Here is a 26056-nt window from a genome sequence, read left to right as displayed (position 1 = left end):
ATTTTACAACCTTATCTGGCCATGTGGTGTGTGAGATATCATCAGACACATCGTGTTTCATTTATGAAGGAGGGACTCTGAAAGTCACAAAGCCTATTTTTATAAGGCCATCAGGCGGCCTTTACTATTCTTAAAGGGGCAGCAGTCGGTACTCACTTGTTTTTCCCATTACTAAAGAGTGGGTCTCCTATACTGTTATTGCGTATGCTGTGAGTGGCAGAGCTGCCTAAAATTTGGACGCACCCCAAAACCCCTTTAAAAATTTGGACGCACCCCAATACCCCTTTGAAGAGACTTAGAGGAGGGCCTCCTGAAAACAATATTCCCATTATTAGGAAGTGGGTCTTCCATTGTGTTTGCCTATGCAGTGAATGCAAGGGTTGCCAAAAATTTGGAGGCACTCCAGTGCCCCTTGGAAGAGACGTGGAGGTCAGAGGGCTTCCTGAAAATAATGTTCCCATTATTAGGAAGTGGGTCTCCCATTGTGTTTGCCTATGCAGTGAATGCAAGGGCTGCCAAAAATTGGGAGGCACTCCAATGCCCCTTGGAAGAGACATAGACGGCCTCATGAAAAAATGTTCCAATTATTAGGAAGTGGGTCTCCCATAGTGTTGGTCTATGCAGTGAATGCAAGGGCTGCCAAAAATTTTGAGGCACTCCAATGCCCCTTGGAAGAGACGTAGAGGGCCTCATGAAAAAATGTTCCCATTATTAGGAAGTGGGTCTCCCATAGTGTGGGCCTATGCAGTGAATTCAAGGGCTGCCAAAAATTGTGAGGCACTCCAATGCCCCTTGGAAGAGACATGGGGGAGGGCCTCATAAAACAATGTTCCCATTAGAAAGGAGCAGGTCTCCTATACTTGTAATGCCCATGCACTAAGTGTATGGGCTGACAAACATTTACCCCTGGGGGGTATACATGAACATACTGTATAAAAATTTTTTTTACGGGCATCATAAATCTTTAAAAAAATTATGTGGGTGTTGCATCACAGACCACGATCACCCTGGTGATATGGTGGTGAAGGATGAGGAGAAGGAGGAGGACAAGAGCAAATAGCCAAAATCAGGAAGCGTATACCCATGTGTGGGTGTGAAAAGGTGCATGGGAATACACCTCCCAAAAAAAGACACTGGATTTGAGTTTATGTTACGCTGCTATCATTCGGTGGTGTTGAGAAGTCTGGCCCAATCCAGCCCTTGTTCATGTGAGCCTGTCAGCATCTTCAGTTGACAGGCAGATGCGCTTATCAGTTATAATTCCACCAGCGGCACTAAAAACCCACTCTGATAAAACGCTAGCGGCAAGGCAGGCCAGGATCTCCAAGGCGTAGAGAGCCAGTTCATTCCACGTATCCAGCTTGGATACCCAACAATTATAAGGAATAGAGAAATCACGGAGGACGTTGGTGTGGTCGGCAAGGTACTCCCTCAGCATCTTCCCAAACTTTGCACTTCTTGTGAGAGTACCCCGCGCCTCAGGACCTGTGCGATGGAAGGGGCTGAGAAAATTCTCCCAGAACTTTGACAGTGTTCCCCTGCCTCTGCTGGATTGAAGTTGTGTCTCTCTCCCCTGTAGTCCTTGGTTGTCCAACGAACTATGACCTCTGCCGCCAGCATTTTCAGATGGGAAATTTTTTAATAGTTCAGCAACAAGGGCCTTCTGGTACTGCCCCATTTTTGTAGACCTCTCCGCCTCAGGAACAAGATATAAAGTTCTCCTTGTAGCGTGGGTCTAGAAGTGTCACCAACCAGTAATGGCTGTCACCCAAAATTTTGAGAATGCAAGGGTCATGGGAAAGGCAGAGTAACATAAACTCAGCCATGTGTGCCAGACTGCTAACAGGTAAGACTTCCATGTCCTCACCAAAAGGACGACTGACCATGCTCTCCTCCTCCTCTTCTCTGTCCTCAGGCCATTCACGCTGAACAGATGGTATGACAGTTGTGCAGGTAGTGCCGTCTATAGCGCAGGAAACTAGCTCCTGTTCTTCCTCCTCCTCCTCTTCCTCATTGTCACTCAATCCACCTTGTGATGAGATGAGGATGGGCTGTGTGAAATCACCCTGTATGGTTCCTTGCTCCATCTCATCGTGCTCCGCCTGCAATGCATCCTCTTTGATTGTGAGCAGAGAGCGTTTCAGAAGACAGAGAAGCGGGATGGTGCGCTAATTATGGCATCATCGCCGCTCACCATCTTGGTGGAGTCCTCAAAGTTTTGGAGGATGGTACATACAGTGCGTATGGAAAGTATTCAGACCCCTTTAAATTTTTTACTCTTTGTTTCATTGCAGCCATTTCGTAAATTCTAAAAATTTCATTTTTTTTCTCATTAAAGTACACTCTGCACCCCATCTTTACTGAAAAAAAAACAAAAATGTAGAAATTTTTGCAAATTTATTAAAAATGAAAAAATAAAATATCACATGGTCATAAGTATTCAGACCCTTTGCTCAGACACTCATATTTAAGCTCGCCTCGCCTCAGAGCCGCCACCAGGTTCCGGCCATTGTCAGCCATGCCTGGCTGTAGGTTCAGCGGTGCCTGCTCTTTCAAAGCTGTCCACAACTCTTCAGCATTTTGCGGTTTGTCACCTAAGCATTTTAGCTTCAGCACAGCCTATTACCACTTGGCCGAGGCAGTGCTGCAGTGCTTCCAGCTTGTGACTGATGTGGTAATTTTGGAGATGGAGGCTGAAGAGGAGGAGGAGGCTGAGGAGAATGAGGTGCAGGAGCTGTAGACTGTGGGAGCAACCCTGATTGACTTAGGGCCCGCAATCCTTGGCGTCGGGAGGACGTGTTCCGTTCCAAGGTCCGACTGGGTCCCAGCTTCCACTATGTTAACCCAGTGAGCCGTCAGCGAGATGTACCGTCCCTGCCCATAAGCGCTTGTCTACGTGTCCGTGTTGAGGGAACAGCTAATGTTTTAGGACATGTGCTTGTGTAATGCGGGGACGGCACACCGGGAGGAATAGTGGCGGCTGGGGACCGAGTACCGAGGGACGACCGCCGCCATCAGGTTGCTGAATGCTTCCTTCTCCACGAGCCTAAAAGGCAACATTTCGAGCGCAAGCAGTCGGAAAATGTGGGAATTTAGTAGTGTGGCCTGTGGGGCGTTGGCTGCGTATTTGCACTTATGTTCCAAGGACTAGGGTATGGACAACTGAACGCTGCACTGGGACAAGGACATGGACGTGCTTCCTGATGCTGCTACTTGAGAGTGTGCAACGACAGGTGCAGGGCAGGAGGCATCTTCACATGCACCATGGACAGGGAATTGGCTTGCATTCACAACAGCGGAAGAAGCAGTGGTGCCACCCGCAGACACTGTTCCTGGACCCTGGGGTTCGGCCCACAAAGTCGGGTGCTTTGTTGCCATGCGCCTGATCATGCTGGTGGTGGTCTGGTGGGGGTGGACTGGTAGTTTTGCCACCCCTGCTGATGCTGGCCTGGCATGTGGTGCAAATGGCCTTTTTGGGGTTATTGGCAGAGTATTTAAAAAACAACCAGACTCGGGAAGACCTAACAGTTGTACTGGCAACTTCCTTCATGTTGGTGTTACGGGGAACGGTTGCCTGCCTTCTGTCTACAGCCACGACACTACTTCTTCCTGCCTGTTGGGGTGCTCTGCCTCCCTCCCCCTGTGAGCTGCTGTTCACGGTCTGCAGGTCCTCCTGTCAGGTTGGGTCAGTTACTATATCATCCACCACCTCGTCTTCCATTTCAGCACCCTGGTCCTCCTCCTGACTTTCTGGCAATTGTGTCTCATCATCGTCCACCTCTTGTGACACTTTCCCAATGTCACCTTCGCGTGACCGTGGCTGCTCAAATATTTGGGCATCGCTACATGCGCTCTCCTCTTGCCCCGCTTCAAGTGGACTGGGCGAGAGGTCCGAATCTATAAATGGAAAAGTGAACAGCTCTTCAGAGTGTCCAAGTGTGGGATCAGTTGTCTCCGGGCACTCGGCATGGTGGGAGGAAGGAGTATCAGGGTGAGGAATATGCAGTTCAGACTTATGGCTACTGAGACTTGACCGTGTGGAAGACAGGGTTTTGGTGGTGGTGGTGGCTAAGTGACTGGAAGCATTATCCGGTATCCAACCAACAACTTTTTGACACTGCTCTGTGTTCAATAGTGGTGTGCTGCGGTCCCCTAGGAATTGGGACAGGAAGGTCGGGCGAGAAGATGTGGGTGTTTGTTGTGGCACAATTTCAGCTTGCCCACGGCCTCGGTCTCGGCATTCACCATCACCATCACGTCCCTTGCCATGCGCCTTGCCCATTTTAAATGGAGGACAATATCTTTCACGCTCACTACAAATGGCTGAATTTGGAGCGAAGTTATATGTGATCCGTGTGACGGAGAAAACACAGTTTTAAATACCTGGCCTGTAGGTAACTATTTCGAACAGCAAACTGGTGTCAAAAACTTCGCTGACACACTGAAACAAATTTTCAATGGAGGCCAGAAATGGCAATATTTTCTGAAAGCGTATATGTGATCCGTGTAGCGGAGAAGCCACAGTTTTAAATAGCTGGATTTTTAGCACTGTAATATGGAAAGGACCTGGCTGTATTCTGCAGTGCCAAATGGCGCAGAAAAACGGTGTTCTCTGGATTGTTTTTTAAGCAAATAATGAGGATTAATATCCCCAAAAAAATTATTCCTGGGCCTATGTCTAGAAATGTCTAACAGGAGCAGCAGACAGAACTGGAATGGAGCCTCTTGTGCTATGTGCACTGCTGTATACCCTGCCTATATACACTGCCTGCCTGATATCTCTGCAGATGGCTTAGTCCTCAGAAGGACTGTTTGTTGAGATGGATATGTGAATTATATATGCTGCTATACCTACACTAACTAGAAACAAGCAAATCTCTCCCTGACACAGCAGCAGCTCTCCCTACACTGTCTAATTCCGGAGTGACTGTGACGAGCATGGCGGCCCCAGGTCTGATATAGACCTGATGATGCTGTGCTGCCAGCCAATCACTGTAATGTCACAACCACCATGGCTACGGCATTACAGTGAGTGGCAGGCAATCTGTAAAGAGCGCCAAACATGCAGGGAGGGGACCCGAGCATCCGCCCGAGCATCTCGCAAGTACTCCGCGAGCTCCGAGCATCTCGACTACTGAGATGCTCGGGCGAGTACCGAGTACTTGCAAGTATGCTAACTCATCACTACTGCTTACCAAAATTTCACTTATTGTCCTCCGAGGCAGCTACGAGGTAAGCAGACTAGTGTGGTCTATACTTGCAGGTCAGCATGAAGATGTAATAGCTCAAGGGTCCATAGCTACTTTCAGGACCACTTCTCCTTCTGAGGTCTCTCTCCACTGGGTCAACTATAAATATCTGTCTAAATTTTATGGTGTAAGAATTGCTCTACAACCACTTGGTTGGATCTCCGGATTCCTCCAAAGCTTAATGGGCCCAACCCCAACTGCAGAGTTGCCCCCAGCACTGATTAGCAGTTTACTGTCAATATACAATGTACACAGAGAGCTGTGGTGTGGGCGGGGTTAGCTTTCTGAGCTCTGCTGCATCTACAGCAGAGAAAACTCTGATTGTATCACAGCTGCTGCACCCAGTACACTAAGTGATACGTCGCTGGAATCAGGGTCTCTATCTCAACATCATGCTGCTCTCAGATTACATAACAAAAACCTATTGGCGGATTCCCTTTAAAGGGTCAGTTCACAGCAGAATTTTTTTGTGATACTTCTGAAGCCTAACAGGACAATCATAACTAGTATGGCAGTTACTTCACTGGCACAATACATATTCTGTAGGGGGTGGTTGTCGTGCTCCTCAGAGTTTGCTCTTTCCTTCCACTTGGAAACATTAATTAGCAGGAGGCAATGTCACTGTGTGATTCTTGCCCCTTCTGGCCATTATATTTATGTCTTATTTAAACCAGAGGAGACATAATTATTATCGATTTCAGGCAAGACTGGAAAATAGCTGACTTGGCTTATTTCCATATACACTGTGCAAAAATCATTAAAAAAGGGCCTGAAGCAACTTTACAAACCAGCGCTTCTCCTATGCGGCGTCTATGATTTGATGGATTAGAGTTACAATAAACTAACTGTTTAATAAAGTGTTACAATATAACCTCCTAAGTGATGCTACTTTTCATTGCTGTTGAATTAGCTCTATCAGTATATTGCTATATTGTATGCCGGTGGTCATCCTCCCTATTGTATACAATGAGCAATATTTATAGTATTGAAATGTACAACAGCCATATACACACAAAAATTGCTACTATGTTGCATGGAAATAACAGGGAAGAAATATTTTATAATATTCACAGTTATTTTGCTATGGGATAAGCTGACACAATGTTAGAAAAGGAAAACAAATATGAACAAAATTTAGGACGGAATTATCAAAGGCACAAACTGAGCAAAAACGTGCAGCAGATTGACAGCTACATAGTGCCATCTGCTGGCCATGAACAATACTGCTAGGCTCTGAAGAAGGGAATGTGTCAGCTCTCCAGACTTTGCAAATGCTTGTAATCTCCACAAAATAACAATTCTAGAGAATATTTTCTTATTGTACTACGCCTCTGTTATTCCTCCTAGAAATGTATGAATAAATTGACAATTGGGACTCTCCAGTTGGGGGGGAGGGGTGTATCTCTTCACTGTCCTATCAGTTCTTCTAGACTGTGAAGTGAAATGCCCCTTTAACAAGAGGAATGGTAACTCCCATTTGTTAACTTATTTATGAATAATCAGGTGGAGTAAGGGTGCTTTAACATTGCCTTCTGTGTCCCCGTTGGGGCATACGTCCTAAAATTCCCCGCAAAACGGGGTCCGGACGTATGCTGTGACAGGGTCCATAGACTGCAATGGTGACGGCAGAGCGAAAGTGCACTCTGCCGTGCGTTTTTTCGGGTGTGTACGCCCACAGGAGCCGGACATTCAGACGCAGCAGCCTATTGCGGTCTATGGCCCCGTCACAGCATACGTCCGGACCCCATTTTGTGGGGAATTTTAGGACGTATGCCCCGACGGGGACACAGAACGCAATGTGAAAGCACCCTAACAGAGGAACAGCACAATGCAGAGTTTGAGAAAAGATGATCAAGACTTTTTAAATAATTAGAAATACAAGTATTATTTATTTATTAATCAGCAGAGGTGTTGGGTCCTGTTTAAAGGGAATCTGTCCGTAGGATCAACCATCCTAAGTTGTCTATATGGGCATGTAGGTCATAGGAAACTGAATAAATAAGATATCTGTGTTCTGATGTTTTATTCCAGAGAAATCCACATTTTTCTTATATGTAAATGAGCTGTTAAGATCTATGGGCCGGACATAGATCTCCCTGAGAATCTGCCTCCAGAGATTATTTTTATTTAAAGGAGGCATTACCAGTGTGACACATGTAGATCAGGAGAGCAGGCTGTCAGTTATTACATGTCTCACTCTGGTGATGTCTTATTTCATTTAAAAGAACCTCTGGAGGCATTTTACCATTTTCCAGGACCTCAGATGTAAGCACCAACGGGGCCACTGAAGTGAGGGTAAATGTAATATGATGAACATAGCCTAGCTCAGTCTAACATATTAGCCCAAGTTACAGGGGAAATACAGACTCCTGACAAAGACTGCAGAATTAATCATAGTCCTGATCTAGATCCTGATCAAGGTCTACAAAAACCCAGCAACTACTGCAGCCCCTAAGCACCGGGTAATCACATGATCACTAGGATTGGAGAAGACAGCACATCACTACTTACTAAAGGATGTACATAGCTGTTATTGTGCTCTGTGGTCAGGAAGACAGAAGCTGTAATAAACCGTCTCTGCCTTCTCTATCAAGAGCCCTGCTGTCTCTGGCAGCCGGTTTCCTTCTCTGTGTCTGTAGCTGCAGACACTGCAAAGACATTCAGAAACATGTCTGCAGGGTCTTATTGAAGCAACTGAATATTTTAAGACATTCTACGGTTCACAAGCAATAACAATGTCAAATAAATTAGGTTATTCACAGGATCCCAAGTTTGCGATTGCAAACAAAGTGGTTGTACGATGAATATAAAGAATGAAAAAATAATGTGTTACTAAAACAAAGTTAGTTATATTTATTTTTTTCTATTAAAGTTCATCTGGTCCTTTGAAGATTGTGGAAGTCAATTCCTTAGGTCACTTTATCCGAATAATGAACACTTCTCAAGACCAAGATATTGATATAAGTGGCTACCTGCTGCTGCAGCTGGAGGGAGGACAGGTGGTATCAGTGTATCGCTTCCCACACAATCTACTTCTGGCCTCCCTGCAGCACATTACGGTAAGGGGGTATTTCCCTTGAGTAATATTAGCAATAATGAAGGTTAGAGCTCAGTTGCAACTTTTGGGACAAAGTTGTTTCAGTTTTTCATTCTTTTAGTCAGATGTTTCTCTGGTCACTGAAGTACAATTATCAGCGTTTCAAAAGTTTTTAAACTTTTGTTAACAAATACATAAGCTTATGTAAAGACTCAATATTTATAGCATGACCCTTATTTTTCTAAGACTTCTGCCCCTCGCCCTGGCAGCTGGATATCAGTTTCTTGGCCAAATCCTGACTGATGACTGCCCGTACTTGTCTAATCAGTGCTGGGAGTTTATCACAATTTCTGTGTTTTTTGGCCGCCTGCTTTTTTGAGGATTGAGCACAGGTTCTCAATGGGATTGAGATCTGGGGTGTTTCCTGGTCATGAACCCAAAATTTCAATATTTTGTTCACTGAGCCACACAGTTATCACTTACGACATGGTCTCCATCATGCCGGAAAAAAAAAGACATTGTTCATCACCAAATTGCTCTTGGGTCGATGGAAGAAGTTACTCTTGGAGAATGTTTAGATCCCATTCTTTATTCATGGCAGTGATCTTGGGCAAAATTTAGAGTGAACCTCTCCATGGAGTAAAAGCCCCCACACATGAATGGTCCCAGGACGCTTTACTGTTGGCAGACATAGGACTCATGGCAGCGCTCACTTTTACTTCTCCAGCCAATCATTCTTCCAGATGTCTCAGTCTGGAGGGGGCTTCATTAGAGAAAATAACGTTACTCCAGTCCTTTGCAGTCCAATCCCAGGACTTCCTGCAAATTTATTTTCTCTGTTGACAATGTTGAAATGTTTTTGTATATTCATCACTAATATTGTGGCCTAAACCTGTCTGTCTGTCCTTCTGTCCAGGAAATCCTGCGTCGCTGATTGGTCTGGCCGCGGCCAATCAGCGACGCGGCATTTCATAAAAAGATGGCGGCCGTTAGCGGCTCATCTGCAGCACGGAGGTCAGCGGCGATGCAGCCGGGAGATGCAGCCGGCTGCTCGCAGCATAAGTCCCCCGACCGGAGGCGCCGCTGACTTCCATGCGGCTACCGTCGGGAGATCAGCAGCTATGGCCGCTTATCTCCCGACGGCAAGTGTGATGCCCCCCCTCCCCTCTCCTCCTCTCTCCCCTCCCCTCCCCTCTCCTCCTCTGTCCTCCTCTTCCCTCCCCCCGCTTGCTCAGGGCCCCGGCACCCGGCGCCATACTTACCCCTCTCCGTGCCTCCGCAGCAGCTCCTGTGTCTTCCGCTGATGCTCTGTGACGTCTCAGGTCAGAGGGAGCGGTGACGTCTGTACACCGCGCTCTCTCCTGATCGGTCAAAGCGCAGAGCGGGAAGATGCCGGCTACGCTGGAGTCCGGAGCAGCAGCTGAGAAGAGAGGTGAGTATTGGATTTTTTTTTTTATTGTATGGGGGCATAGGGCATTAAATGGTGGGGTGGGGGTGTGTGACATTGTGGAGGGGCTATTATAAGCGAGGAGGGGTGTGACATCCTGCATGGGGCACTATGGGGGGATGTGACATCCTGCATGGGGTATTATATAAGGGGGATGTGACTTCCTGCATAGGGCATTATAAGGGAGGGGGGATGTGACATCCTGCATGGGGCATTATATGGAGGGAGAGGTGACATCCTGCATGGGGCATTATATAGGGGGGAAGTGACATCCCGCATGGGGCATTATATGGGGGGGAATGACATCCTGTATGGGGCATTATATAGGGAGAATGTGACTTTCTGCATGGGGCATTATAAGGGGGGGTGTGACATCCTGCATGGGGCATTATATGGAGGGAAAGGTGACATCCTGCATGGGGCATTGTAAGGGAGGGGGGGATGTGACATCCTGCATGGGGCATTATATAGGGGGGGTGACATCCTGCATGGGGCATTCTATAGGGGGGATGTGACTTCCTGCGTGGGGCATTAGATAGGGGGGGGATGTGACATCCTGCATGGGGCATTATAAGGGAGGGGGGATGTGACATCCTGCATGGAGCATTATATAGGGGGGGGATGTGACATCCTGCATGGGGCATTATCCTGCATGGGGCATTATAAGGGAGGGGGGGATGTGACATCCTGCATGGGGCATTATAAGGGAGGGGGGGATGTGACATCCTGCATGGGGCATTATATGGGGGTGGGGGGAGTGACATCCTGCATGGGGCATTATAAGGGAGGGGGGGATGTAACATCCTGCATGGGGCATTATAAGGGAGGGGGGATGTGACATCCTGCATGGGGCATTATATGGGGGTGGGGGGAGTGACATCCTGCATGGGGCATTATAAGGGAGGGGGGATGTGACATCCTGCATGGGGCATTATATGGGGGGGGGAGTGACATCCTGCATGGGGCATTATAAGGCAGGTAGATGCTCCCCGGTCCTCACTAACACGGTTTGCTGATTGGTCGCAGCCACCGGCCGCGACCAATCAGTGATATCAGCGCCAAATTTAAACACGGTCTCCGGCCAATTGGCGGCAGATTTAAAATAAGTACGCCACCGTCGGGAGACATATTCTAGAATACCCGATGCGTTAGAATCGGGCCACCATCTAGTTCATATATAAGCAGCAATTCACAGTAAACAGCCATTTGCTGGTGGATGAAAACATAGCTCTAAGGTAAAGAATGTAAAAGCTTGTTTAATTTTCTTATATTTTCCCACTTTTCCACTTTATTCTCTATGGAAAAGTATGAGTCATGTGATTCCCCCTTTTATCTTGTTTAGATCTGGGCATCTGGAGCAAAAGTTTCTCAAAATCTACCAACAGATTTAGTGTGGAAAGGACGAGTTTACTTCCGAAGCAACGCACAATGCATCACTGTTCTAACAAAGCCAAATGGGCAGGTATGATGAATATGGAATTATTAGTATTGGTATATACAGTATTGTTTCTAGAGGAGAATATATGGTTCACGTTCCTTGTGCGGGAACACTTCTTCTCTTATCGAAATAAAGTGATTGCCAGTCTGTATGGGAGACAAATTCTCCATAATTCCAAAAAGTACCAAAATTCGCAACTTCGAATTTGGCAAAAATATTGCAGCATTTCAAGGTGTTTTACACCAGAATTATGGCATAGACACCTTGCTGAATCGTGCCCTATGTCCATCAACAATAATTCTTAATTTAGTACTTGTAAAATGTGTTTATTGTGTTTTTCTAAATACTTTCATTTTATTATTTTATACCTTATGCTTCTCTTGTGTTTTAGTCGGTTGCTTCTCTTAGGAATAAGGAGTCACCATCCAGGCTAGAGACAGTGAGACCAAGCCTGTGTAAACATCAAAAAGCCATAATAAGACCTGTGATGGAACAGAACAAGGTTTATTCTACCACTCTTCCAACTACTACTCTCAACAGGTAGCACTTGTGTAGACAAAGTACCCTTTCTGTCATTTCTATCTTTGCTTGCTGTCATTAAGCAAACATTTATATAAGTTATCAAGATGTTGAGTATTCCAGAAGTCAATGCATAAGCAGCAAAGTTGGAAAAAGGGATTCCAAAAAACCCCATAATATCTAGTTAGTGAATCCTCAGAAGACGGCGCCATGATGAAATGTCATTAATACAATAGGAATGGTGTCTTTTAGAGGTTCCGCATGAGAAGAAAAAAGAGAAGAAAAATGTTTCATAGATTCAAACATGGTGCAAAGGTTGGAAGTTACTACTGTCGATACTGTAACATAAGAGTGCTGGTATGATATGCTCTTCCCCATATTTTGCTATAGTTGTATGATTATAGGTTGGCTTGTGACTGGCTGGATGTAAAGGTAAAGGGGTGGTCTAAAACTAACATTGGTTTTAATCCTAATCCCCCGCCGAAATGAAGCATCATCAGTGACGTCTGTTTCAGGGGCTGGGCTAGTCCCTGCTCTATTGCGCATGCGTCAGTTTTCAATTCTGATGTATTCTCAGAACAAGCTCTCTTCTCATACTTTGTGATTTTTAGCAATGAACAGTGACAGTGCGCTCCCTCTCCGGTTCTAATGAGTAGTGATGAGTTGGCAAGAGAGTGCACGGTCAGTGTGCATTGTAATGAGTGAACTTGACAAGCATGAAGAGCAGGGACAAGCCCTGCCCCAAAACAGACCTCACTTGCAGTGTAAGGACTGGTCTTTGCTCACCTGTTTACTCCTTTCAGTGAACACTGAAAGTGCACTCTCCTGCTAGCCCATCACTTTTCATTAGAGAGAGTGAGGGAGTGCACTGTCATTGTGCATTGAAAAGAATATAGCACAGAGACAAGGGAGCTCATACTCAGCATACGTCGTAATTGACAACCTACACATGCTCAGTAGAACAGGGACTAGCCCAGCCCCTGAAACGGACGTCACCGATGATGCTTCACTTCAGAGTTGGGACAGAGGCTGTGGCAGTGACCGGAGCCTATGCCCCCGATGATGCTTCGTTAGAGTATCCCAGCATGTGGCAGAAGTTCTCAAACAAAACAAAAAAATGTCATCAAAACGGATGTAAATAAAAAATAAAATAAAATAAAGCAGAGAGAGAGTAGAGGGAACGATAGGAACTGTTTAATTAAAGTGTATTAGAAAATAATTTTTATTTTTACAATAGATAGACATTTAGAATTACAATCAATGTTAGTTTTGGACCACCCCTTTAAGTAAATTTTGCATAGACAGGTGTTGATTGTGTTTATTATAGGACCTGTGGTTCCCCTGACTTAGGGATGACTCAGAATATGTCGCCTTACTCAACTTGCATTAGACCAAAGCTCTACTTAGCCTTCAGAAATTCAGGTATCTATTATATTTATTATGTGAGCATTATGCAATTCTACAAATATTAGATGCTATAGATTTTATTGCTCTAAAACATGAAACAATTTTACAAACAGTTTTGATTGTAAATGTCCTAACATTTTCCATTCACAGCTTAGTCAAACGAATGTATTTTCATGGGTACAGATTACAAACCTTGTGCATTGTCCTTCTTCCTCCCATACGTTCCCATTCTACAGACTGTAGACTAGCAAGAAACATTTAGTTAGATGTTTTACGCAGGAATGTGGACTCTGTAAGCTGCAATCCATTTGGTACTGGCTAGACTGGAGGTCACAGTCCCATGAATACATTATATAAATTCCCAGAGGAGCATTGTATGACCCACAAGTCTTCTTATGGCGACTTGGCACTCTCCTCTGTCACAGGCCTCTCATGCAGCCAAACAAGTTCTCCTGCTTTGCCCTGGTGAGAGGCATAAACCCCTAAACACGTGTTTACAAATGGAATTTCTGGTTTGGCTTTTTAAGCTAAGTCATGTGGTAAGGTAAATGGTCAATGCTGACTTGCAGTATTGCTACCTCCATTAAGTGGTACTAGATTTCTGTTATTTTCATTTCTGAAATGGTTATTTGCATAATGAATAGATTGTCAGTGTTAGTACTGTCAGAGTGAGGTGAGGTCTGAAAGAGAGACAAGGGTCATCATCAGGAGAGCAGTTAGGATATGACAGGCCAAGAAATGAGACAGGAGCAAAGTTTTGAGCAAGCTGCGAGTCTGAATTAGGAGTACCACTAACATAGGATCCAGCATAACATTGGTGCAATCTGTGCAGCTGCACAGGGGCCAAAGAGGTAAGGGGCCCACGTCTGTGACAGACACAGAAAAAGGCCCATGTACTGTTCTTGCACAGGGTCTCTCATCAGTCTGTGTCCACCACTGGCACTACAAGTATCGTAAGCCAAGAAAGAAGCACAGCAAAAAAGAAAGGACAAAGTCAGAAACTAAGACAGCAATATCCCAATCTATAGTGCCAGGGAAGTCAAACCTCAATGACCAGACAACATATGGCAGGGCAATATACATGTAAGTATTCTGCCAAGCATGATGCCATTTTAGGTGCGGAATGCCTTGGCAGTAGTGATGATCGAGCATGCTCGTTACTCGAGATTTACAAGCATGCTCGGGTGTTTTCCGAGTATCTTCAGCGTGCTCGGGTGTTATGTTTAAGTCACTCTGTGTGCATAATTTGTGACTGTTTGACAGCTTTAATACATTTGAGGAATGCCTGTTTCTTAGGCATTCCTCACATGTATTAAAGCTGTCAAACAGTCACAAATCATGCACACGGGAGTGACTCAAGCATAACACCCGAGCACGCTGAAGATACTCGGCGATCACCCGAGCATGCTCGCTGAAAGGGTTAACAGATCATGCTCACTCATCACTACTTAGCAGCCCAACATAGTCATGGCCTGAAACACAGCTGAACAGGACCAGACTTCTCACAGTTTTTGTTTGTAGTCTGATACTCTGGAAACACACATATGAATAAAACAGTTCATAAATATTTCAGTACAGGGCAGCCATCATCGGAAAATGACTTACTGTTTAAATCAGGTTTTCATGTTAAATGTATTTTTTTGCCAATATTTTTTTCCATGTCACAATTTATATAAAAAATGTCAGTTTTCAAACTGGTCACTGTTTTTTTTTTTTAGATATATACTTTTGATGTGTCAGGAAACAACACATGTATATTAGCCACAATGATCAGACTTGGACCCTATCTTTTGTATTGAGGCATCTAATAAGTGTGTGCACAGGTCATTATGAAGGGTGGAGGAGCAGCTGTGGCATCATCTATTGTGATTAGAGGATCCTGTGTTATTAGCTGGATACAGAGGGGTTATCTGTCATTGTAATCCTGCCTCTGATGATAAAGGAAACTAGTGTTAACTCTTCCTCAAAGGACAGGAAGTATGTGTCTAAAAAAAATCCCTTGTGGCCACTCTGAATATTGCAAGATTACTATATTATTTTATATATAGATCATGATATGAAAAAAAACATTGATCAAATAAAAAAACACATGCAACACAAAATCTGATCGTTTTCTGATGACACATTCCCACAAGATGCCATGTTTCAATATCTTGACCTTCAGTTAACCAATCTAACAGTTATACTGTGGCTTTGTAGAAATTCTGAATCTATGCGCCCATACTCGACCTCCCACTCTTGGCACACTGAGTATGTGGCACCCCAGGGGTCTGGTTTCCACAGTAACAGCAATGTTATGTCTGAGAGCAGATGGGAGGTCTCTTGGCCAGGGATCCTATGCATGCCACACCTCCTGCCCAGTCCTGGGAGGGGAAGAACTTCCCCTATATAAACCTAGGGCTGAGGCAGGGTTAGTGTGTAGAGAAGAAGTAGAGACGGAGAAGAGAAGCAGATATAGGAAAAGAACATCAGGAGCTCTGTGGGAGCAGTGCTATAAGGAGTCAGGGGCTGGCAGCTGCAGAGCTCGCCCTGACTGGGAAGCTATCACCGGACCCGGAGTCCGAGGCTGTGGGGACTAACTCCTACCCAGCAGCAGAAACCGACCGGCAGGGGATTTCAGGTCCTCCGGCCAAGAAACCCGAAGGCACGGTCACACGCGTGGGACCAGCACCGCCGTCGTGGAGCGGCAGCTACCAGAAGGCCCCGAGTCACCGGCCATACGGGTGAGCACCACACGGTACACTCAGGGACGTGGGCTACTTATACCCGCCTCTAGCAAGGTAGCCAGAAGAGTACAGTCAGTTTGGGAGGCCTACAACTCCGCCTGGCCAGGGGAGATCCCATCTGCTCAAGGACTAACCAGGCCCCCAATCGCTAGCCAGTACTCCGGGAGGGTCTATTTTTGTCACCAGTAAAGACCCTGAACTACACCGTACCGTCTCCGAGTGGTTCCTGCTACCCCCATCATCCACGTCGGCTGCCCTGAGGCCATACCCCTCCCGTTGGGGGTGATACTATCACGCTGCACAATCCTTCCACCGGCCTCAGCGGTCTGCCCTGCAGCGGCAGCTCCTTCGCTGCATTCAACGGGTGGCGTAGTCGTACAACATCTACCGCTAATACAGCGCCACTTAGTCTGACTCCCTGGGCACGGACCGGGTCACCGCCACGAGACTACAACCCTCAACAGATCCGGCTCCGGGTAAGCTCCCGCATGCGCAACGCTGCGCGACACAGGCCCAGGGGTGCGTCAACTTTTGGCGTAGTCGGCAGGATCTCGTGCCCGCAACCACCGGGTACTGCGTGCCTGAAAAAGACTGTTCAAACTTACCAGTGGTGAAGTTTCCCGCCATCCGGCGCCATCTTCTACCTTCTTCCCGCCATCCGCGAAGTTTTCCCGCCATCCGGCGCCATCTTCTGCCTTCTTCCCGCCATCCGTGGAGTTTTCCCGCCGTTGGACGCCATCTTGAAGACGCCGCGCAGGAAGAAGAGGGGCGTGGACTCCGAAAGCGCGCGAGAACTGAAGCCCCGCCTCACGTCCGGACGTTGCGTAAGGTCCTGGAAGGAGCCCAGCAGACACCGACGTCACAGGAGCGCGACGGAAGGTCCTCAACCCTGACGATCCACTGCGGAGCCGCGGCCTACGGAAGAGGATCATCGCAAGGTAGGCCACGGTCCACTAGGGGGGAGGAAGATGTCGGATACGGAGGAGAGCTTCACTGCCTCAACCCCCGCCAGCGCCACCGCTGCTGCAGTCATGCCTTTCACCATGCCCTATATCCCGGGAGCGGCCTGGCTACCCCAGTACTCAGGGGAGTCACATACCCTGCATGACTTTAGAGAAAAGCTGGATAGCCTCTTTCAGGTGTATCCCCTCACAGAAGAGCAAAAAGTGAGCATCCTGGTGGCCCAATTAACCGGGGCAGCCCAAAGGGAGGTAAAGTCCTGGCCACCTGGGGGGAGGACTGTTGCAGGGATACTAACCCGGCTGAGGGACACCTTTGATACCCGCACCTCAGCCGAGATCAAGCTTAGATTCTACGGGTGCAAGCAGCGAGCACACGAGAGTATAAGGGACTATGCCCTGAACCTACAAGAGGCCCTGAGAGCCATTAAGCAGACCGACCCTGACGGCGTGGGAGACGAGGACAGGCTGTTGACTGAACAATTTATAGAGGGTTTATATTGCAATGCCCACCGAACCCAGTTGCGGGCAATGGCCTTACAGGACCCTCATCTGGGATTTGCACAGTTCAAGGACAGAGCCATCCGGGTGCTCCGAGAACCGGCACCAGGTGGCGTTGTGACCCACAGACGCCCCACTACCACTTACCACCAGGAGGCGGCGCCCTTGTCGGCAGGGCCTGTGGGAGCTAATGCGCAGGCTTTGAACAATCACCCGGCTCCAGACCTGCACCATCAGGTCCAAGAGCTAGCTAAAAGCGTTGCCGCGCTAACCCGAACTGTGCAGTCTTTACAGGTTTCTACTCCAGGGAAGATCCAGCTGGCATCCGGACCGGAGGACATCCCGTGGCGTCGACCAAGGAGGACCCCACCGGCCAGAGGAAGACCCAGCGACCGATACAACGAGGACGGACAACCCATCTGCCGCCGCTGCAATCAACCCGGACATATGGCAAGGTACTGTCCTTTAAACTGGCACAACCTGGGGTAGAGGGCCAAACCCCAGGAAAAAGATCATCAGGCCCATCGAACTGGCGCGACAAATATGTGGGAGGACGTCCAGTCTTGCCTGTGGTACTGGATGGCATCCCTATGAGTGCCCTACTGGACACCGGGTCACAGGTTACCACTATCCCGTACGTGCTCTTCAAGCAGTACTGGAATGACTCGGATATCACCCGCTACCCTGACGACGACTTGAGTATCATCACCAGCAATGGTCAGCCCGTGCCACAGATTGGATTTAAAGAGGTGACCATTAAAATCGGTAGAGTCGAACTGGCGGCACAGGGACTGATCATTGTAGACATTGACAAGCACGAGAGTCACCCAAAGATAACTCTAGGAACTAATGTAATTGAAAATTGTCTTGCAGAGGTGATTTTCCTTTTACAGCAGGTTGCCAAGAACGCCAGCTCCGGCCAGCAGCGAGTGCTCCAGAAAGAGATCCGGGCACTGATGCGACGGCAACAGATAGAACTCTCCGGTGGTGAGATTGGTAGCGTAAGAATGTGTGACCCTTTTCCTATTGCCATGCCCCCAAAAAGTGAAATGATGATTTGGTGCCGGGCAGCTATTGGTCTGAGAGGTAGAGATTACCAGGCAATGGTAGAACCAGTTTACTCAGACAGTAGGCCCACCATTTTGACAGCACGGGGGGTGGTCAATGTACGCCATGGGAGGGTGCCCGTTCGCATAATAAATATCGGGAAGAGGGAAGTGTACCTGCCCCGGTATGCCACGCTAGCCAAATTGTATACCATCAATCAAAATTCCATACAGTCCGTAGGACCCTTGCCTCCATCTTCCCCGGAGGAAGGTAACGGCTCTAAGGAAACAATGGAGGACTGGTGTCAGCAACTACATTTGGGTATTGACTCCACTCCCTCACACCAGAGACAGGGAGTCTATCGGGTGGTTCAAGAGTACGAGAGAGTGTTTAGTAAACACCCGTTAGACTTCGGGCGAGTCAAGGGGGTAGAACACCACATCCCCACGGGAGACCATCTTCCCATAAAAGAGAGGTATCGACCCGTACCCCCTGCACACTACCAACACGCCAAGGGGATGCTTAGGGACATGAAGGAGGCTGGGGTGATCAGGGATAGCTGTAGCCCCTGGGCAGCTCCACTAGTCTTAGTCAAAAAGAAAGACAACACCATGAGGATGTGTGTAGATTACCGGAAAATCAACCGTATCACACACAAGGATGCGTACCCCTTACCAAGGATAGAGGAGTCTTTGGCTGCTTTAAGATCTGCTAACTTCTTCTCTACCTTGGATCTCACTAGCGGGTACTGGCAGGTTCCTGTAGCAGAGGCGGACCGGGAGAAGACCGCATTCACCACCCCGATGGGACTTAGCGAGTTTACCTGCATGCCGTTCGGACTCTGTAACGCACCAGGAACCTTTCAACGATTAATGGAGTGCTGTCTGGGCCACAGAAACTTCGAGACGGTCCTGTTGTACCTGGACGATGTCATCGTATATTCCAAGACTTATGAGGACCACCTGAAACACCTGGTGGAAGTGTTCGAAGCTCTGGCAAACTACGGCCTAAAGGTAAAACCCTCCAAGTGTCACCTCCTAAAACCAAAGGTGCAGTACCTGGGACACGTGGTGAGCGCTGACGGAGTGGCTCCCGACCCTGATAAGATCACCGCAATTAAGGAATGGCCAAGTCCCTCCAGTGTAAAGGAAGTGCGGCAGTTCCTCGGGTTGGTAGGCTATTACCGCAGATTCATCCCCGGTTTCACCAAAAAGGCAGCTCCTATGCAGGACCTCCTGATAGGCCAGTCCCGGAAGGCCAAGAACCAGAAGCCGCCCTTCAAATGGGAGAAGTTAGAAGAAGAGTCCTTCCGCCAGCTGAAGATGGCCCTCACGGGGGATGAAATCCTGGCATACCCTGATTACAGCCAGCCCTTTATCCTCTACACCGACGCAAGTAACATCGGGCTAGGAGCCGTACTGTCCCAGATCCAGCAGGGGAAAGAACGAGTAATCGCTTACGCCAGTCGAAAACTGCGACCCACCGAAAGAAACCCTGAGAATTACAGCTCATTTAAGCTAGAGTTCCTGGCAGTGGTGTGGGCAGTCACCGAACGCTTTAAGCACTACCTCGCTTCTTCCCGGTTCACCGTGTACACGGATAACAACCCGTTGACACACCTGGACACGGCAAGACTCGGTGCCCTAGAGCAGAGATGGATGGCCCGTCTGTCCGACTACGAGTTCACAATCAAATACCGGGCAGGACGCTCCAATACCAACGCGGACGCCCTGTCCAGGATGCCAAACCTACCGGACGTAGGAGAAGATCCAGAGGGACTGGAAGAAGTCGAACTCCCCGCGTTCCACCGTCATGGGACTATCCAGTATTCCCATCGGGTAAGGAGTAAGCAAGCCGCTACGTTTAACCCCTTGCCTCACTACAACTGGGAGGAAACGCAAGACAGTGACCCTGCCGTCCGACTGGTGAAGGAGATGCTGACTCGGCCAGAGGCTCGCCTTGACCCAGACGCTCCGGAGGAAGCCAAACAACTGTGGGCTGAGAAGAGTCGACTGTTCCTTTACAAGGGGAAGTTGTGCCGCAGAATGGTTAACTCCCGGACGCATGAACTAATCTGGCAAGTAGTGGTGCCACGAAGAGACGCAGCCATGGTGATGGAGGCATACCACGACGGGGCTGGACACTTCGGATGGAAGAAGCTGGAGTTCCTGCTGCGCGGGCGGTTCCACTGGGTAGGCATGAGGGGAACCATCGAGAGGTGGTGCAGAGACTGTGGCCCGTGCAACCTAAGAAGGAAGGACCGTGCCAGCCAGAAGACCCCCCTTCAGTCCATCGTCACCAGGCAGCCGTTGGAACTGGTAGCCTTGGATCATGTAAAACTGACCCCAAGCAGAAGTGGCTACGTCTACGCGTTAACCATTGTGGATCATTACTCCCGGTTCTTGGTTGTCATCCCCGTTAAGGACTTAACAGCTCAAACAGCAGCTAGAGCCTTCCAGCAGCACTTCTGCCGTCCACACGGGTACCCGGACCAAGTGCTGACGGACCAGGGACCTGCCTTTGAAGCGGAGGTCTTCCAGGAATTCTGCAATCTGTATGGCTGCCGGAAGATAAGGACGACACCCTATCATCCGCAAACTAATGGACTTTGTGAGAAAATGAACCAGGTGGTAATGGATCTTCTGAAAACGTTGCCCCTGGAAGAACGCAGTCTGTGGCCTGAGAAGCTGCCCGACCTGGTGGACCTGTACAACTACATCCCTGTAGGGTCCACCAACTGTACCCCGGCTTACCTAATGAGGGCAAGGCCTGGTAAGCTACCTGTTGACCTGGAGATGGGAGTCCTGACACCCGAGGACACTTCACCGGAAGCAGACTGGGACACAGAGAGGCAGCAGCAGTACTGGAAAGTACAGGAGAGCGTGGAGCGAAGTCTCTGTCTCTCTAGGGAAAGACAAGAGAAAACTTACAACCAGTATGCTCCCGCTGTTCCCCTGGTACCCGGAGAGCAGGTCTTGAAGAGGAAGAGACGGCTCCACAAGTTGGACGACCAGTGGGAGAAGGACCCGTACACCGTACTGCCCTCAAGCCACGACAACCCAAAGGTTTGTACCATCAGTAAAGACGGAGGGTAAACCACAGCCATTGTATCCCGGGATCACCTGAAGAAGTGTCCCGAACAGCTACGGAACCCAGAAGAAGAGCAAGAAGACCCTCGACCCGTAGAGGAGAGGGAAGATATGGTTAGTACTGTGCTCGGAGACTTCCCTCGGTCCTGGACTCAAGTCAATGGTGCAGTTGTGGTACCCGTCCTCACGTTCCTCCAACCAGCATCCCAAGTGTCTTCGGAGCAACAGGTAGAGCTGGAAGAGCAGCCGGTCCAGGAGGCAGCAGACTCCACACAAGCAGAACAGGAGGATCAACCCTCTGCTCATAGTGAGCCTGCCGTACCCCTAGTGAGCCAAAGAGCCCGTAGACAGCTGCCCAGTTTACCCTTGACAGCTCCTACACCCTGTAGTTCAGGGCCAGACAGTCAGCTCCGTAGGTCCACTAGGGCCACTAGAGGCCAGTTACCCGCACGTTGGAGGATTTGAAGTGTTTAAATTGTTTTATTTGTGGTTACCTGTCTGTTACGTGTAAATAATTATGTGTTTCTAGTTATTTTTAGGAGTCCTTGGTGGATTACCGGGAATCCTTTTTACAATTGGTTGGAGCGTAACCTAGGAATGGACTAAAGACTGTTAAGGACTCGGGGCAGGACAGACCCCTACCTGGTTACGTCTCCCTGTTTTGGTGAAATGGACACCTTGCTTTTCTTCAAAACTGCACCCGGTTGCGGACACGCCGTAACCATCTTTATGTGTTTTTCTTATTGTATTATTATTGTTTATACCTTGTTATGTTTTTCTAAAAAATATGTTTAGTCCCGGAGTACTAAATTTCACTAGGGGGGAATGTGGCACCCCAGGGGTCTGGTTTCCACAGTAACAGCAATGTTATGTCTGAGAGCAGGTGGGAGGTCTCTTGGCCAGGGATCCTATGCATGCCACACCTCCTGCCCAGTCCTGGGAGGGGAAGAACTTCCCCTATATAAACCTAGGGCTGAGGCAGGGTTAGTGTGTAGAGAAGAAGTAGAGACGGAGAAGAGAAGCAGATATAGGAAAAGAACATCAGGAGCTCTGTGGGAGCAGTGCTATAAGGAGTCAGGGGCTGGCAGCTGCAGAGCTCGCCCTGACTGGGAAGCTATCACCGGACCCGGAGTCCGAGGCTGTGGGGACTAACTCCTACCCAGCAGCAGAAACCGACCGGCAGGGGATTTCAGGTCCTCCGGCCAAGAAACCCGAAGGCACGGTCACACGCGTGGGACCAGCACCGCCGTCGTGGAGCGGCAGCTACCAGAAGGCCCCGAGTCACCGGCCATACGGGTGAGCACCACACGGTACACTCAGGGACGTGGGCTACTTATACCCGCCTCTAGCAAGGTAGCCAGAAGAGTACAGTCAGTTTGGGAGGCCTACAACTCCGCCTGGCCAGGGGAGATCCCATCTGCTCAAGGACTGACCAGGCCCCCAATCGCTAGCCAGTACTCCGGGAGGGTCTATTTTTGTCACCAGTAAAGACCCTGAACTACACCGTACCGTCTCCGAGTGGTTCCTGCTACCCCCATCATCCACGTCGGCTGCCCTGAGGCCATACCCCTCCCGTTGGGGGTGATACTATCACGCTGCACAATCCTTCCACCGGCCTCAGCGGTCTGCCCTGCAGCGGCAGCTCCTTCGCTGCATTCAACGGGTGGCGTAGTCGTACAACATCTACCGCTAATACAGCGCCACTTAGTCTGACTCCCTGGGCACGGACCGGGTCACCGCCACGAGACTACAACCCTCAACAGATCCGGCTCCGGGTAAGCTCCCGCATGCGCAACGCTGCGCGACACAGGCCCAGGGGTGCGTCAAGTATCACCACACAGGCTTCATTCCTACCTTTGCCATGAAAAACTAATGTATAAGCAGAGGTGTAGCTGGGGGTTCAGCTCGGGAAGGCGGGGGGGCAAACTTGTGAGTGGACCCCTTACTAGGTAACCCTGATTACAACTATGGTGGCGCACTCTCATAATAGGTATAGGGGAACCTCAGCAGATGACCATTCTGTTACTGATAGTAAATCACTACACAAAGACCAACACTGAGATTACCACCACACGGTGACCATATAGTCGTAGATGCCAGCCCTGCTGAACATGTAAGAGATTTCAGTACAGTTTTAAATAATGACTTACAGCTGATGTTCGTTCTGATGGAGTCTCTCACTTTTCCCGTCTTTTCCATCTGGCCCATACCAACATGACAACTTCTCCAGCCACAACTCATCTGCAGAGATTACAACAAAGACACATCTGATTTCTCACATTTCCAACCCCATTCACATCTATTCCCAACCTTCACAAACTCCCCATCCTGCTGATACCCCAATACTGAGCTGCTGCTGCTGTATGTGTCCCTATTACTGCACCTGCTGTGTGGCACAATAACAGCACTCCTCTTGGTGCCTTACATAGTAATGCCACCACTGTGCCGCTTACAAAGTAAAACACTTTCATTGTGCCCTCCAGGTGGTAAAACAGATCTCTAAAAAATAATAATGCCCTGTGCAAGTACCCTAGAAAACAGTGCCCACATTTTGCCCCATAGAAAGTAATAATGTCCCCTGCATGGCACTTTGACAGTCACAATTCCCTAAGTGCCCCTATAACAATAAGTGTCTACTTAACATTAATAATTTCCCCCGAGGCTTCCCCTGTACAGCTCCCCTCTACACAATATGTCACGACTCACCACAACTCCCTTATACACAGTATGATGTCCCCATAGTTCCACTACAGACAGTATAATGCCCGAAAAATATGATGCTTCCACAGTAGCCTCCATACTGTATAACGGCGCCTTAGTAGCCCCCACACTGTATAATTTCCCCCACACTGTACGATATTACCACTGTAGCACCCTCACTGTATGATGGCCCCCTCACTGTTTGTAGGCCCCCATAGTAGTCACTAAACTGTATGATTGCCTCCACAGTAGTCCACACAGTATATTGGCCCCCTTAGTAGCCCTCACTCTAATGGCCCCACTAGAAGCTCCAACTCTGTAGGAGGGCCCCCTTATCAGCAGAATAAATAATGTGGAAACCCCTCAGAGACCATAAATAGTCAGCTCATCCATGGATTGAGGGATCCCTGATGCCCGGAAAGCCTTGTAGTATAGAAAGATTCCACTAAAGAAATGTGCAAAAATCCAGCAAAGGGTCCCGTAAAATTCTTCTTTTATTCAGAATCCATTAAAATTCACAAATATTAGTAACTGCAGACGCGTTTCTGACAAGAGTCCTTATTCATTGTTTGCATCGTATGCTAATGTGTATATGTCTTTTCTTGGAAAGCCTATATTTGTGGCGTCATTGTTAGGTAAAATGTTCCTATGCCTATTTTTACAGGACTGGCCCCCAGTAACCCTCATCCAGTATCGGTCACCTGGCAGCCAGTAAGTAGTAATGATACAATGCAAATTGCTGAATTTTAAAATATATTATTTAGGAATGTATAACTTCTACTCGACTTGAACCAACACACATTTAATCACATTTTTTTATTATTATTAACAGGAACGATTCAATAGAAATAGCTCCCTCATCAGACTTCTGGTCCAGAACACTGCCCGATCCAAGCATGGATTTGACTTCCTCAGTCACATACCCTTTACATTTGACCTCCTGAAAATCTAGTGACCACTTACCCTTACAGACTTTTTATTGGAAAATTGATCTGTTCTTTGCTTTTACATAATGGAATAATTAATATTGGATAATAAAAAGTTGTACAACTTTTTAACACACCAAATCCCTGGTTCACCATTCTTTTTTGTGCTTTTTTTGCCTAAAGTTTGTTTTTTAGGCATTTTTATTTTTGCGGAAAATTTGTTATAGTTTTTATACTACATTTTTCAGTCCTTGTGATTTTTTTTAGCTTTTCTCAAAAATGTTTTGTCATTTTCATTATCCAGATGTTTTCAGCTACAGAGGTGCTTGCAAGTTTGTGAACCCTTTGGAATTTTCCTTTTTTCTTTATTTCTGCATAAATTTGTCCTAAAACTGCATCAGATTGTTAAACGAGTCCTAAAAGTAGATAAAGAGAGCCAAATCAAATAAAGGAGTTAAAAATATTAGACTCTGTCATTTTTTTTTTATTCAGAAAATGATCCAATATCTCATGTCTGTGAGGGGCAAAAGTATGTGAAAATTTAGAAGAAGCAGATAATTTGAAGGTGAAATTAAGAGTCTGGTGTTTTCAGTCAAAGGGATGACAATCAGATGTGAGTGGGCAACCTGTTTTATTTACAGAACAGGGATCTATCAAAGTCTGATTTTCACAACACATTAGTGAGTGTGTATCATGGCACAAACAAGGCAGATTTCTGAGGACCTTAGCAGAAGAGTTGTTGATGCTCACCAGGCTGGAAAAGCTTACTAAACTATCTGTAATGAGTTTGTACTCTACCTATCCACAGTCAGACAGATTGTGTATAAATGGAAGAAATTTAAGACCATTACTACTCTCTCCAGGAGTAGTTGACCTAGAAAGATCACTCCAAGAGCAAGACCTATTATAGTCTGCAAGGTCACAAAGGAACTCAAGGTAACCTCTAAGCGACTAAAGGCCTCTCACATTAGTTAATGTCATGAGCAGAGGCATAACTAGGGTTTTGGTTCA

At 47.7% G+C, this 26056-nt stretch overlaps 1 protein-coding gene across 4 annotated transcripts in view; it reads left to right on the top strand.

Moving 5' to 3' along the window:
* Positions 1–25495, top strand: part of LMNTD2 (lamin tail domain containing 2) — a 60211-nt gene extending 34716 nt beyond the window's left edge. For 3 of the 4 annotated variants that reach the window (XM_073659540.1, XM_073659542.1, XM_073659543.1), the window contains 6 exons: positions 8122–8308; positions 11076–11195; positions 11563–11711; positions 13018–13112; positions 24784–24830; positions 24952–25495. In XM_073659540.1, the coding sequence (XP_073515641.1) occupies positions 8122–8308; positions 11076–11195; positions 11563–11711; positions 13018–13112; positions 24784–24830; positions 24952–25071 (718 nt within the window). In that variant the 3' untranslated portion in view covers positions 25072–25495. Of the gene's footprint in view, positions 1–8121; positions 8309–11075; positions 11196–11562; positions 11712–13017; positions 13113–21948; positions 22570–24783; positions 24831–24951 lie in introns of those variants that run through there. The other variant, XM_073659541.1, reaches the window with a different exon arrangement.
* The last annotated feature ends 561 nt before the right edge of the window (positions 25496–26056 follow it).

This window comes from Phyllobates terribilis, unplaced genomic scaffold (genome assembly GCF_046119375.1).
Source record: "Phyllobates terribilis strain yellow unplaced genomic scaffold, ASM4611937v1 Scaffold_13__5_contigs__length_258822181, whole genome shotgun sequence".
NCBI lineage: Eukaryota > Metazoa > Chordata > Amphibia > Anura > Dendrobatidae > Phyllobates > Phyllobates terribilis.
This window is presented reverse-complemented; position numbering and strand designations above follow the sequence as displayed.